This window comes from Exserohilum turcica, assembly GCF_000359705.1.
Source record: "Exserohilum turcica Et28A unplaced genomic scaffold SETTUscaffold_5, whole genome shotgun sequence".
Lineage (NCBI taxonomy): Eukaryota > Fungi > Ascomycota > Dothideomycetes > Pleosporales > Pleosporaceae > Exserohilum > Exserohilum turcicum.
This window is the reverse complement of record NW_007360266.1, coordinates 238,511-252,944: the sequence shown is the minus strand read 5'-3', so window position 1 is coordinate 252,944 and position 14,434 is coordinate 238,511. Positions and strand designations below refer to the sequence as shown.

The window sequence follows — 14,434 nt, the reverse complement described above, 5'->3', positions numbered from 1 at the left end:
GCCAACCCTATAGCTCCTCCTTTGCTCCTTTGGCCTTTACCTGCAACGCCTCCACCGTAAATCTCACCTCCTTGTCCCCCGTCTGCATGTGGCTAACCTTGCCAATTACCTTTCCATGCGCAGGCTCATTGGCATAGCTCTCCAGGCCGTCAAAGACACCCTCACATTCTTTGGTAACGTCCTCATCCTCCTCGACCCACAGCGGCAAAATAGGGTAAATGGCGCCGGGGGCAAAGAAGACGACGTCGTCCTGGATGCTGAAATGGCGTTGCAGGCTCTCGCGCTTCAGCCACTCGCGCACTTTATACGGCATGTCGCTCATGCTCATCATCATGAGCTCGCGGCCGACGCCGTGCACGTCGATGCCGTCCCACGAGCCGGCGTACAGCTGCTTGTTGTAAAAGACCTTGAGCTGCGGCGCCTGCTCCTCCAGGTCGGGATACATTTCGTTGAGCTTGTAGATTTTGGCGTCGTAGGTCGATTTGGCCCGGCAGTGCTGTGTGTAGGGTTTGAGCGTCGCGTCGTCCCATTTTGCGGCCCACAATGCGCCCACGGGCGTGGGTTCTTCGGGCGTGGGGCTCGAGGCGCTGTCCGAGGGAGATGAGGAGGAGGAGGAGGAGGAGGAAGAAGAGGAGGATGCCGAGGCAGAGAGGATGAGGGGGAGGAGGGGGCCCAGAAAACGCATGATGAAGTTTTTTGTATATGCAATGCGACCAATAGGTGTAAAAGTATATCTCTTGTAGATGGTTCAATGCAATGTAGTCGTCGCGCAGCAGCCAAAGACGAGTAAGTATTTCCCTTCACACACACACACAGACTCACCCCCAGAGCAAAGGAAATACGTACCCTATATATCTACCGCGCCCCAATTTCCCCCGGCGCGCCCCTCCACATACACGTTTGCAATTCTGTCCTTTTCTCCTCTTTTTTTTTCTTTGGCGCCGCATGACGTTGTGTGTTCTCCGCGTCCTTGTTCCGCATTCCATATTAAAAGCCGCCAGGGGTATATATGTAAGTACAGTATATACCGGGGGCCACGCGGGCTTAAGCAACACGCGCGCAATTAGATTAAAAGAACACGGTGGAAACATGCACGGCACGTGTTTGCGAAGGGCCCTGCGCCCGAGGCCTTGTTGCTGCGCCCAGCGATATACAACACGTGGATACTTTTCTTGGGCTTGTTTCTTGTTGGATTAGGAGGGTGGATTTGGCAGGGCTGCAGACGACATAAGTGGGTGAGGGGCCGCCCCCGCCATTTACTTGAGGGCCAGCCAGCTGTGTTCCTGGTAAGTACACGCGTGACTTGCGAGTGGAGCGACCTAGGTAAGTAAGGCATGGAATGCCGGCGCGTCGCATGAAGTTGGCCGGGGTACGGTTGATTTTGGAAAGACGTTAATACGCTGCTGACTCTGTTCAAGTAGTTGATTTGTGCCATGGAGAGATTGACATTTCTTTCTGCATCTTGAAGCTCTTTCCTCGTTGCCGAGGCAAACCATTGCCTTTGCTGTCATGAGAGTACCCATGTCAGTAAGAGAGTGCATACCCTTTACAAATATGACAAACAACAACCGCATTGCTCGCAAGAATAAGCTCGTTCATATCATTGCTCCAACATGAAAGTCGTATTTACACTCCTTGCCTCGCTCACTTTCCGCAGTCATGGGTGTGCTAGAGCCTATGCAGCCTCCATTTGACGGACTATGCAAGTAGCATTGTCTGAAAATTGATGCTCAACAGTATTCTTACTCGATGATGTAGCAAGAAAAATAGTCTAAGCCCAAACATATGGAGGCCCACCAAGACTACCGAGTGTGAACTTGTCATTGAGCATATATGAATCGCGATACTTAGCTATGTCAAGGATATCAGTGTGAAAGAAGGCTAATATTTCAAAAGCGAAATACTGTACACATTTTATAAACACGACATGATCACGGGTGTTTGAAATAAGAGTCTAGTTAAGGATGATGGATTGTGCTTCCAAAAACAACGTGAGCACAGGGCAGATACATCCATCTCATATTACTACCAGTTGTACTCATTGTACACCGTAAGACTATCAGGCCTTTCTATAATACTCGAAAATAGATGGTGCATTGGAGAAAAGTCAGGATCAGATCTGAAGCGACGCCAAAGTGGCGACTTCATAGCGCACTGTTGCTTTCAACCGCTATTTGCGATGTCGCTGAGATTCTCTGAACCTCTTTATTCCTTACCCCCGACCGATCATGCCTCTGGTGCATAGCACAGGAGGTCTTAGTCGCAGAAAGTTTCACCAGCGTGACGCACCGAAGCTACGGGTCATTCTCACCCACGAGGCGGACTATCCTTCTTTGAACGGAAATGGCCTTTGGTGAACAAAATTACCCGCGCGCCTCACATCGACAGGGGGAATGGACAAAAAGGCAATGAATCTTCTTTTGTGGCATCGTGATCGGTACGCGGTAGGCCTTGTTCGTACCATGAAGAGCCGCCTAGGAGCCTGGCTCCCACCATGGCGCTAGTCAGATTGCATGGGCGCCCTGTTTGAGGCTTATGCAGTGTCGTCACCGGGTAAAAACCCAAAACTTAGAGGAGGGTGTGGCAAGTACTCAGCGTTTTCGAGTTGCGAAAAAAACTTCATTAACCGTGTAAACCCTCTAATGCACCCTGTCACACAACAATTTTCCCTGTACGGTCTATAGCCATAGTTTTCAACTTATCTAGTACTTTTCTTCCTTCTTGACCAGCGGCTTGAGCCCAGGCAGGGCAACGACGATGATTGAAAGGGCCATTTCAACCATGCTGAGAATGTCTGTTGGAAAAAAAAAGACGTATTAGCCCATGCTCATACTTGGAAGGAGATGCAAAAGAGGGTCAAACTCACAAACAAGGTTTTCCTGGCCCGTACCAACTTTGAGCGAAACGAAGCGGACGATGCCTGAGGCAATGGTAAGAGCACCAAGTGCAAAGGTCAGTCCGACACCCGGCGACGATCTCAGCACGCCCTTGATCAAAAGCACGACGGGCACGGCGTATACAACAAGGTAGCAGGCGAGGTTAAGGGTGAAGTTCAGGATAAAAGGTTCCGGGGCCCAGAAAACAGAGCATGCGCCTTCTTCCTGCGACCACTGTACGGAAACGGGGACGCCACAGAAGAAGGTGTCGTCAAAGAGAATCGTCACGTAGCACGCGACAACGAAGCCGGTGATGGCGAACAGCATCTTGCGCAGGCCGGGGTGGCCCGCGAGATTGAAAAACGCCCAGTAAAAGGCCAGCATGCTGAGCTTGGGGAAGCCCATGCCGACATCGTAAAAGTAGTTTGAAGCAAACGAGATCTACAGAAGTGACGTTAGTCGTGTGTCCAAAAGCATCCACCGCCGTTGCGGTCCAGATACCGAGAACTCACCTTTGACAGTCTGACAGATGTCTCGTAGTTGTCCATGACGCCCATCTCGTACGTGAGCGTGTCGCAGATGATGAGGCCGAGGGCTACGAGTGCCGACGCGATGAGAAGGTAGTCGGACCAGTCGAGCCTCTGGTGCAATCTAAACACGCGCGTCCAGATGCGTGCAGCAACGAACAAGTACGCAAAGGCGAGGAGTATCCATTCTGCAATCTAACACATAGCATTCCTGTGTTAGCCGTCCCGTTCCACAGCATAGTCTCATCGACTTCTTTTTTGTTCTTTCGTGTGGTAGGGTAAATGCTCACCATGCAGTCTTTCCCATCGATAAAGTAGGCCATTATGCTTAGGCTGTAGTGTGACAGGATCCGCCACAAACTGGCACACTCTGACGCCCAAAGAGCCTTCAAAACGGTTGACACGAAAGAGCCGATGCAAAGGAAGGTGGATGGGTAGATTCGCTCGCTTCAGACCTGTGACAAAGCCGCAAGGCGTTTTGTATAAAAGCCACCACAACAGACACACCCACACATGCATATCTGTGTACCCACAACATTAGCATGGCAGGGGGACTAGATTGCGCACCGCGCACGTATCGCACGACAAGGCCTTGGAGGGGGTTTTGCTCGGCCGGCGACTACGCATCCTATCACAGGCACTCGCTACCGGATATTAGGCCTTTGTTGTCAAAGGAACGAAGGACTGGAAAGAGATTCGACATGCATGCGCGCGGAAGGGCGCTCGTAACGGGGAGGCGGAGTTTGACATGGCATGGCATGGCACGGCGTGAAGGAATGGGCCGGTCCCAACAAGAGTCCTCGTCTGGCGTGACGGCTGAACCAGAGACTTGGATTCATGCCAGATGTAGAAGACGAAGAGGAATCGTATTACTATGGGGGCCAGGGTGAATCCTTTGTTTGCCATTTTTTTTTCGGTTTACATTCTTTACATGATTGTCGTCGCGCAGTATCCGAGTTGATTGACCGTCAGCGTGTTTGAACATGGACCCATGTACGCCAACGTCGCTGGAGTACTCAACCAAGGAGATTGGTCACGTAAAAACCACGTTGTGGTCAAGCTCTCGCTCGTCTTGGCTTTTCGGCATGGAGCCGGTGGGTTAATTTGCCAGCCAAACTGCAATACTAGTTATAAGCGAAGCATTCCGCCAATGCCGATCCACCCCACAAGGCATTCTTGCGGCACGGCTTGACGCCGCCTGTGAGCCAAGCAGCATAAAGAGGTCTAGAAAGGCGGAGCTAGCAACGGTTACGGCTCGCGTGGAGCAGCCTCCCGTGAGCCACTGGTGCTCGGTTTCCCATGCGGACCGCGAGACGAGCATCGGTGATTAGCGTAACTCTGTAATCATGGTCAGACCACACGCGTGGTTCGTCCTTTAGCGCCAGGGTCTGCCAGTCCATGGCTAGCAAGACGGAGAATCTATTACTTCTGGTTGTATGTATGTTGGTAGTGTACATGGGCCCGGTCCAATCCTTCAAAGTCTCGTACCGCTTCTGTCGCCTCAGCCGCGCCGGCTAAAAAAAAATCTCTGTCGGGCGACCAGCTCCTGAACCACTCTCACGGTTTATTTCCAAGTCCTGCTTCGCTGTCTTCGTCCTGCGACCGCGAGAACTGTACGCTAATTCGCCGTGTTTCGTAGATGACATCCTTTCGCCCAAGACTGTTGAGCTCCACTTCGCTTCCAGAGTCTTCCTCGCTATGGATGCGGACGGTGTGTTTGCCTTTTCTGGATGGACGCAGGTAACCTTGCGAACCCGTCGCTGGTGTCCGTTGTCCATACGTTGTGCGCGACTCTGATGAGCGTGATTTTTTGCCCAAGGAAAAAAAGGAGCCCCGGCGGAGGAAGGATCTCATGGATGGCAGCGATACCACGATAATGGCAATAGCCAATTCGGCCATGGACAGCACAACTGCACATCAGTTAGCGTTTGGGACACACTTTGCTCTTGCTGTGTCCACGAGGCAATCGCATACAAACGTTGGTCCACGCGTAGATGACCTCGATCGTCGCAAAACGAACGACGCTCATGGCAATTGTGGCTGCTCCGAGGGAAAACGTCACAATGAGACCCCAGATCTGCCGACGTTGAAGTTGGAGAGAATGGAGAAGCGGAAATGGTAGTGCAAAGACTGTGGTCCGTTGTCAGATACGACTCCAAAAATAAGACTAGCAATCTCACTACGTACTCAGCAAGTCGGAGAAAAGGTTTAGGCTCCAGTCGATCCTGAAGACCTCCTTCGAGTTGAAGGTGTTGCAGGCGCCTTCCTCGAGAGACCAGTTCACCGAAACCTCAAGGCCGCACCAGAATGTGTCGAGAAAAAAGGTTGCGAGCATGGCGCTTCCCGTGAAGAGCGCCACTGCGTACAATGCTTTTCGTAGCCAGGGCATTGTTGGCGGGATGAGTCGAAAGTACAACGCGAGAATGGCTAGCTTTGGCCAGTAGATACCAGTGTCGTAAAAGGCATTGCCGGCAAATTGTACCTGTTAGCACAACTGTCAGCCTGTTGGTATCCATTACGCTGGCAGACGGGCATGCTCACCTTCTTAAGTGCAATAAGCTGAGAGTCTGGTGCTGCCGTCTCCTTTTCCGACATGCCACCCAATTCATATGTCAGGGTATCGGTGACGAAAAGCCCAATGGCATCGAGTATTGATGCGATCAGCAGGCAGTCGCTCAAAGTAAGATGCTGTCGCAGTACAAGTCGTGGAACGAGACGGCCGGACGCTACGAGCATGCAAAGGGCTAACAGCATGCCCTCAATGGGCTTTGCAATGGCGCGTTAGCATCAAACACGCTCCACACTGTTTCCAGTGCTGACTCGACAGAACACTTACAATGACAGCATGGGATTCCACGCCAGCCGCCATCATGGAGAGGCTGCGCTACCAATTCCCAAAGTTGAAGGGAGAAGGACGTGGCGGAAATCTAGCCAACCGCTCAGGCGTGTTGTATTTCTTTCATGGTGAAGACTGCCTAGGATGGCACCAACTGAAGGGGCAAACAAATTGTATCAGGCGTACTAAAACGGCCCGTCAGCTGTTGGGCGCTTGTACCTGGCTCATGCCAGCACCGCATGCTTCGTTTACCGTTCACCATATTGAACGGAAGCCATTAGCCCGTAGGCAGAATAGCTTAGAGGCACATGCAGACGCGGGGCCGCCCGCCCAATAAGGCGCTAGCAGGTTATATGTGGAAGCAGGGATCGGTTCTAGAGGATGTATGGAACGAATGGCAGCGGCATAATAGAGTCTCATCTGCCTGCAGACAAGGATCTCCACCAGGAATTCTGTGTGTTGTTAGTGAGTTGCCGTACACGAGCCCATTCGGCCCATGTGAAAATGGCCAACTCCTCCCAGCACTCTCCGTGTGGCTAAATCCTTTGCAATATCAATTTTTCAGAGGCAACAAATTGGCACCTAGGAACCTTGCCGCTCCAAACTCTGCGGAAGACAGCCACGCTTTGCAGAAAGAGATGACGGGTGGTGTTCACGGATAGTCGATGTAATTTCGGGTCCGGGTTCGTTGTCTTCCTTGGCGAAGAGGCCGAGGAAACCAGACATGGAATATGCGAAGAAACGTTTTGACCACTGTTTGCAGCTTCCACCAAAGGCGGAAAAATAACGAGAGGGTAGTGGGAAGTTCCTCTGGACAGTGCGATAGCAGAAAGAAAGATGGATTGGCTGTTGTGCGATGTGAGAGGCCGAGGATAGCGACAAGAAGCACTGGCACTGGCACTGGCAACAACGGGGCAATGACGTAAGTAACGCCAGACACAGCCAACCACAACCACGACTTGGCACACATCAAGATGCCCAAGCCAGAGCCTCGCCCTCAGAACCGGCCATGGCACGGCCCTAAAGCTGGATAGCCGCCGTTATCAGTCAGGGCAAGTGGGTATGCACTAGGAACCGGTTTTGCGTACCTGTACCTGCGCAAGGCTTCGTCGACTAGTGACGGCATAGGGCGTCAAAGGAGACGAGCGGGTAGAAGTATGGCACGACTGCAACAATCGACGTGTCCACATGCCAGCACTCTGTGAAGCCCTGCAACCTGGATTCATCTGTTTCCTAGCGTCTATACTCGTCTTTGTAACAGCATTGTCTCCTGGCCCTATCCGCCATGCGCTCTGCGTCGACGGCACGAAGCGATGCAGGCATGCTGCCCACCATAGCAGAGCCAGCACCCGGGCGGCATGAAGCCGACAGGAGAGAAGAAACGGGGAGAAAAGACAGCGGCTTACCACCCGTTTCTCTTCCATCCAAGCCGTCGTGCACACGTACATGTTCAGCACGCATTGCCGAACCGTCGCGACCACACCGCAGCAACTCGACGCACACCAAGCCAACGCCTCAGAGACCAGGCCTTGACCGCCGCCGCACAACCGCGCGAACACGCTACATCGACATGCTCCTTGGCCTGGACGCCGTCTCTCCCCTTCACAACGTGCTCGCCTCGGCATTCGTCTGGCTCCTTCTAGCCGGCTACATTGTCTTTCCCGCCACCTTCACCAGGCTCCAGAGCGACTCCATCGACCAAAAGGCAGACAACACGTTCAAAGAAGCGACCTTGAGAACGGTGCACAACGTGCCTCTGCTCTATGTCGCGGCTTTTGCATGTGGCGTTGGCGTTGTCGGCTGTCTGTGGCTGTGGTGGAAACATCGCAACAACTACGTGTGGGTCATCCATAGAATCTTTCTGCCCGCATTACTAAACAGCATTGCTGGCCTCATTTCGACAATTGTCAATGTATACTCTGCCCAGGGCGGCCAGTTCAGTGTCACCGCACGCGTGACCGTCGTCGTCACTTCGGCATGTTCCGTTGTTGCTGCGGCCCTGTTCCTGCTGTATAATACAATCATGTTGAAGTTTGTGAAGATGAGACATGCAAGAGAGGTTAGCGCTGTGGAAAAGGAGCAGGAAAGACGTCATGGTTGTGTAGACGCAGCTTGAGCCGTGGAATCCCTCCGAGCTAGCGTAGGCCTGAGGCCGTACAGACAGCGCACATGGTCAGTTGCTCTTGTCGTAGCTCTTTCGCCCTCTAGCCGCCAATGTTACTTCCGCCAATACGTCTGGACAAATTCGTGGGCCCAATCAATTACACCAGCCTTCCAATCGCCCAGTGACTCTTCTATCAACCCCTCCCATTCTCTTGCTGCCTCGTCCTCTCCCTTGCCACCACCTACTCCCTTGCCGAGCCACAGCCGCTCCTGGACCTTTCTCACGCTGCCCTCTCGCTCAATCTTGATATCTGGTATGTTGGCGCCTTGCATGAGAGCAAAGAGATTGAGAATGAGGTTGGAGGATTTGCGCAACGTCGACCAGGCAGTGTATGTGTACTCTTTGAAGGCAAGGTAATTGGGGTGCTGGACCCCACCCATTCCTTCAATCATTTCTCGACACAGCTTCATGGCCGGCGCAAATGGCTTCGGGTCTCGACCCAGTATGTACCCAAAGTCGACATGGAAAAAGGCCCCCGAAGGAGCAAGCAGCAGATTGTCAAGATGACGATCGCCCACTCCGAGCAGATAGGTTATGACACAGTAGCCGGCACACGATTTGATGTACTTGTCCATTGCTTCTTTTCTTACCCCCAGTGGAGCGCTGTCATCGGGGTTGTTGGCGCGCAGATAGGCCAGTAGACTGCCCCGGTGCTTTTGGCATGCTGCTGCGATGGACATGCTGGGTACAAACTGGAAAGCTCCCGCCGACGTCGAAGTGGCGAGGATGCGGTACGGTGTGAGTTTTAGATCCAAATTTTCCTTTCGAAGTAGACGGTCCATGAGGGTGATGATCTGGATGACGAGCTGATCTTGGCGGAGGTCGTCGCCAGTCTTGAAAATGATCGGGTAGGGTGTTGACGTTGTCGTCTTGAACGACAGGACCATGGGAAGCAATGATGACTTGAGAACGTTGCAGTCCTCGGTCGATATACCTGTGATCAACACTGAAGGGTCGAGGGGTAGTGGAAGCGGGTCAAAGCTGGTCAGCTCGTTCTTGGGGTCCGCAATGGCTTTCTTGAGGCGGGCGAGCTTTGTCGGGCGATCCCCACCACCAAAGCGCACGTCTTTTGATATCTTGGCCAAGATGGTGAGTAGCTCGCCCTGTCGCTGGAAAGTCTTGCGGATATCCATGCCTTCTGGAGTTTTCTCCAGCTCGACCATGAAATCGTACTCGACCTTTGCGAATAGATCGCGATGCTCAGGCTCCTGGTCAGTACTAAAGTCGCTGATTTCGACCATGAGATACCAATGCAAAAAGTTACCCAGTGTGAAGCTGTTGGCAGCACGAGTAACCAGGAACCGCGCAAGTGATGAGTCATCTCCCTCACCTGGAGCCTCGTACTTGAGTGCTTGCACTAGTTGTAGAAGGTACAGCTGGAGTTCTTCATCGTCCGCTTTTTTCAGGCGTTCAACGGCATAGCTTCGCACAACAGGGTGGTCAAAGTGAGGTCCAAGTAACTCAAGAGCATCGTCGACGTCAATTTCCGCCCACTTGTCCAGCAGAGGCGCTGCTTGCCGAACCTCTCGTGGATTCTTCCAGTTGACGCACTTGACAAACTTTGTCAGGGCACGCTTGTCGCGCAGTAGGAAATACCGGAACTTCCAGATGTCGTCTCGTTCGTGCGAAGTGATTTCCTCAAGAGGACCCTTGGCTAGGAGCATGTTCAGCTTATCACGGACATGCACGTTCGGCTTGCGATCGCGGTCCAGCGAATCAGTCTGCTGGCTGCGCATCAACTCGCGGTGTTTGTCTTCAGCGGGGTTGACTCTTCGTCCGATCTCGGGATCATAAATCTTAATGAGCCGCCCCGCGTCAGCATCGCCATAGCCTACTCCATCGATATCTATGCCCGGCCCAAAGGAGACCTCTGGTGGGGGACGCAGCCTCACGTCGGCTTCAGCGGGCAGGCGCATGTCGGAGACGGGTGGAGGCGGGTATTCGACATCACTGAAGACAATGGCATGATCGAAGCGAGGGAGTTCGATGTCGAGGTAGAAAAGCTCCTGCTCATCGGAATGAGCCGTGTCGTTGGTGCTGTTTGGCTTGCTCTGTCGGCTCAGAGCTGCCGCCTCGGCTTTGAGGGCGTCCTTTCTGATCTGCATCATCTTCTTGTAAACCAGTCCGTCGAGCCAGTGATTTGTCGGTAGATCGCCCATCTCCTGCTTCTTGAGCAGCCCCTCCAGCCTCTCCATCTCGGCGACCTGCTCGTTGACCGTGTCCTCGACCGCATGTGCGTTTCTGGGCCTGCGCGCTGGCGGTATGACCCATGGAGTTGAGGAGTCGGTCAGGCCATCGGCGGCCTTGAAACGGTGTATGCGACAGCGCTGCCTGCCCTTGTGCAGGGTGTTGTCGTTGTCGAACAGCGGTATCGTGGTGCCACCGAAGGGAACCGCGTGTTGGTTTGACTCATTGTCCTCGGCAGGCGACAGGTCCCATATGGTGATGGCGATTTGCGCAGACGCGGGGAGGTTTGCGTATGTGACGGGCAGCTCCAGCCATTCGTTCCATATGCGCGCGTTCTTGAAGGACTTGTAGGCGGTCTGAACAGGCACAGTGAGGGGCTTGCTGTCGGCCCATATCTGCGCCGTGACATAGAGCTCGAAGTGCGGGCTATGGCGCCGTCATCAGCATTCCATTCTTGTCCGCCGCGTCGTCACGGGCGGCTCACTTGATGATTGAAGCTCGATGCCTCAGGTCTGGTCGCTTCAGCAGGACCGAGTAGGGTATGGGCTTTTGGTTTCCGTCCAGACGGTCACTGCATGCATCTTCAGCACCGGCGCAAGACAAGTAATGCGGTACGGTTGGGTCCCTACATTCGAACATGGACGGGGAGCCCCGTCAGGTCAAGCGACGTCGCAAAGTTGAAGGCTTCCATCGTGCGCGGTGAGGAAGCTGGCAGCTACCAGCGTATGCCATGGGCGTGAGACATGGATGGGATGCGGCGAAGCTTGCTGCTGGACGTGATAGTGACACATGACAAGCCGCGAGCAGCAGTTGGGGATGCACGCACCAGCCACACGGCACCAGCCACAGGGACACAGTCAGAGTGGGGGAGTTGGGGGGGGGGAGGTCTGCGCCACACATGACCTGGCTGACGGATGCAGTCGCGCTTACGTCAGGCACAAATCGCGCTAATGCTAATTGGAGCGCATTGGGAAACGAGCGCGTCCTACGCACGTCAGGAACAGGAACGGGTTAAGGCTGCTAATCAGTCTCATCATTCACGGCCGTGTACCCCCCCCCCACCAAACACTGCCATCTCCCATTCGCTGCCCCCCCCGGATTTCTTCCTTTTATTCTTCTCCTCCTTGCCAGTCGGCATGGCGCGCCTCAATACCCATCTGTCGGCCACGCCACAGCCACGCGCCTCGACCGTCGACTCGCTCTATCGCGACCCCTCTGTAGCGCCTCAGAGCGAGCGCAATGGGCGCACATCGTCATATTCTGTCATCAGTCCGACGAGATCCATGCAATCCGATAAGGAGAACGAAGTGCCCGACACGTACAAAAATACCCCGCGGAGAGGAAAAGCCAAGGGCCTACGGAGCGCGTCGGCGCGCATGCCCACGCCGGATTCAGGCTCGACTGAAGGCCACGGCAGCAAGAGGCGGCGCACGGGGAACTACGACATGTCCCGCTCCCAAAGATATGACGGCGAGCACGAGGCAGACGAAGAGGACGGCATCGACACACCGTCGCAGTCGCATCTTCAGCCTGAGCCGGACGAGGAGGGCGACCTGAGATTCTATAACCCAAATCAAGACCCGGAAAAGCGAAGGCGGTTGCGCGCGACTATGCGGGATCACCAGCGCATGCTGGACGGTATGTTCAGCAATATAATGCAAGCTATGTAACCTCGACTGACCAAGGCAGATAATCGTGATGACCTTATCAAATCTCGCGACAGTGGCCTGCTCGATGCCCTCAGGACCCAAAATAGTCTGTTCGGCAAGGTGCGACAAACAGCCGATGCTACTGTGGACTCTCGCTTCTTGGTCAACGCAAGTGATCTCGCAGGCAAAAAGCTCAATAATGCTTTGGGCAATTCCGGAGTAGGCATTGATCTCGACCAATTTGTTTCTAAATGCATATACTTTATGAAATCGGGAGGCTATGTAGCGGGCGAAGAAAACGCACCGACAATACCAGTGGGCGACGATGACGACGATGACCCGGACGGTCTTGACTGGGGATTGTTAGGTCGCAAGGCCTGCTTTCCCTGTAACAAGCGACCACCTACAGCAAGTTTTCTTCTCGGACCACTATCCGTACAGAAACGCGTTCGCGCAACGCAGCGGAAAGCTCGGTCTCAGGCGCAAGCACCCGGTCCCGTCACTCGCCCGCAAGAGATTAAAGAAGGCGACATTCAGCAGAACGAAAACAACAACCTCTCCAACCTTGTCAAGGGCATTCGCAAGCGCCTGATTGACCATACTAGCCAGGGTGCAGATCGTGTAGAGAGCGAACTTAGCGAAATACCAGAGAGCGACTTGGACGAAGAGGCCCAGGCTGCTGCTTTTCGTCGCCACAGAATGGCAATGACGACAGACGGAGAGCCTGCTGTTGACCTACTTGATTTTGCCATCAATCCACATGACTTTGGCCAGACGGTCGAGAACCTGTTCTACATCAGCTTCCTGGTACGAGAGGGCAATGCAAAGATTGTCAAGGATCAGGACGGCCTCCCGCTACTTGGTAAGAGCAGGTGTATTGATTTAGTATTATTTTGCTAACATGCGGATAGTACCGGCAGCCCCCCGTGGCGTCTCAGAGCAACGAGAAGAGAATGTCCAGAAACACCAAGCTGTCTTTAGTCTCGACTACCCTACCTGGCAAATTTTCATTGATGCTTTCAATATCAAAGAGCCACTGATACCGCACCGGGAAAATGAAGAGGCGAATGTCGGCTCAACTGGTTGGTACAACGGGTAGCCGTCATTTTTTGGGGCTACGTGATGGCCTCGATCAGTTTTCTCAGCTTCCTTCCAGTCGCCTCACGTTGCGACATGACGTTGCGCTTTTTTATGCTTTTATGCTGCCTTACGTTCTTACGGTCTCGCCTTTCCCCCAGGCGTGCCTCTCGACTCGCAAGGATCATGCGCGTAACGCGTGATCGTTGGGACAACTGGTCGCCCTCATTTTCATGCTTATCTAGCGGCTTCTCCGGCATTGTCATGTTTCCTAGTTCGAGTACGCGATACCCAAGACTTTTTTTTCGAATCAATTGCATATTACCACAGATCTATGACCTTCACTTGTCCTCTTTGGTACAACCAACGACACACTGGTTTGCAGGCCATGATGGTGACTCACTCAGTACTGAAGCTGATAGTTGAAGGGGGGCTCTGGATATAAGCGGATACAAATTCGCTGGCTGAACCCGTCTCACGTAAGTCATACACATCTTGAGATGAAGCATAGGCTCAGTAACTCATCTTACACGCCATTCCACAGAAGCTTTGGCCATAACTAGCACTCTTAGCCTCGAGTGTGTCGATCGCAATATATACGCGTTCAGACCAAAGAAGTGAATCTACGTAATTGCTTCTGATCTACACAGCCACAAAGGTTTCAGTAATCATCTCCCTGGCAGAGATGTCAACAATCAAGCCAAGCCAAGCTCCAGCTTGGCTTGCCTCAGCTTGATAGGCAAAAGCAAAACTGTCAGCTTGGCTTGGCTTGACTCAGCTTGGCTTGGTGTATCAAGCCAGCTTGATTGATGAGCTTGATGAGCTTGATGGTCATAGCGTCTTTTTCAAAGCTAGTTAAGTAGATAATATTAGCTATAGCTACAGCGACTATTCTTGGTGTTGAGTTTCGCTATCACTATTGATATCGCTATCCCACTTACTCAGCTCATACAACGTCTCTATACTATCATCACTTATAGTGACTTTTGAGCTAATATTATCGTTGCCTAAACCAGCTTTACGCCACCGTCGTACGCACTGTATCGCCGCCAAAAGCTGCGGTTGCATGCCTCGTCGGCGAGGCTCTAGTAGATCCCCAAGCTCACTGAACATGCGCT

The 14,434-nt window shown here is 53.2% G+C and overlaps 4 protein-coding genes across 4 annotated transcripts; 1 reads left to right on the top strand and 3 right to left on the bottom strand.

Moving 5' to 3' along the window:
• Nucleotides 1-7: 7 nt before the first annotated feature.
• Nucleotides 8-947, bottom strand: SETTUDRAFT_155682 (uncharacterized protein; the record flags this gene model as incomplete). The annotated part of the gene is made up of 2 exons (XM_008030724.1): nt 8-587; nt 847-947. The coding sequence occupies 2 exons, from the start codon at nt 945-947 to the stop codon at nt 8-10; spliced, it is 681 nt and encodes a 226-aa protein (XP_008028915.1).
• Nucleotides 948-2,702: 1,755 nt separating this feature from the next.
• Nucleotides 2,703-6,272, bottom strand: SETTUDRAFT_155681 (uncharacterized protein; the record flags this gene model as incomplete). Its single annotated transcript, XM_008030723.1, has 9 exons — nt 2,703-2,794; nt 2,867-3,317; nt 3,389-3,591; nt 4,892-4,896; nt 4,965-5,313; nt 5,378-5,533; nt 5,591-5,885; nt 5,945-6,169; nt 6,240-6,272. The coding sequence occupies 9 exons, from the start codon at nt 6,270-6,272 to the stop codon at nt 2,703-2,705; spliced, it is 1,809 nt and encodes a 602-aa protein (XP_008028914.1).
• A 1,773-nt stretch (nt 6,273-8,045) lies between these two features.
• SETTUDRAFT_139410 (uncharacterized protein) lies at nt 8,046-11,285 on the bottom strand. Its single transcript, XM_008030722.1, has 3 exons — nt 11,220-11,285; nt 11,075-11,161; nt 8,046-11,016 (listed from the first exon to the last, which is right to left on the bottom strand). Exons 1-3 carry the CDS (start codon nt 11,279-11,281, stop codon nt 8,457-8,459), a joined length of 2,709 nt encoding a protein of 902 aa, XP_008028913.1. The 5' UTR covers nt 11,282-11,285; the 3' UTR covers nt 8,046-8,456.
• A 400-nt stretch (nt 11,286-11,685) lies between these two features.
• Nucleotides 11,686-13,618, top strand: SETTUDRAFT_164561 (uncharacterized protein). Its single transcript, XM_008030721.1, has 3 exons — nt 11,686-12,228; nt 12,280-13,101; nt 13,151-13,618. Exons 1-3 carry the CDS (start codon nt 11,727-11,729, stop codon nt 13,336-13,338), a joined length of 1,512 nt encoding a protein of 503 aa, XP_008028912.1. The 5' UTR covers nt 11,686-11,726; the 3' UTR covers nt 13,339-13,618.
• The last annotated feature ends 816 nt before the right edge of the window (nt 13,619-14,434 follow it).

Bases quoted from the DNA above. Each gene is read 5' to 3' on its own strand.
- SETTUDRAFT_139410 (XM_008030722.1), bottom strand. From the start codon at position 11,281: ATGGAAGCCTTCAACTTTGCGACGTCGCTTGACCTGACGGGGCTCCCC. The intron at 11,162-11,219 runs GTAGGGACCCAA...AGATGCATGCAG, and splicing joins CTCCCCGTCCATGTTCGAAT to TGACCGTCTGGACGGAAACC. The intron at 11,017-11,074 runs GTGAGCCGCCCG...ACGGCGCCATAG, and splicing joins CATCGAGCTTCAATCATCAA to CCCGCACTTCGAGCTCTATG.
- SETTUDRAFT_164561 (XM_008030721.1), top strand. From the start codon at position 11,727: ATGGCGCGCCTCAATACCCATCTGTCGGCCACGCCACAGCCACGCGCC. The intron at 12,229-12,279 runs GTATGTTCAGCA...TGACCAAGGCAG, and splicing joins TCACCAGCGCATGCTGGACG to ATAATCGTGATGACCTTATC. The intron at 13,102-13,150 runs GTAAGAGCAGGT...ACATGCGGATAG, and splicing joins GGACGGCCTCCCGCTACTTG to TACCGGCAGCCCCCCGTGGC.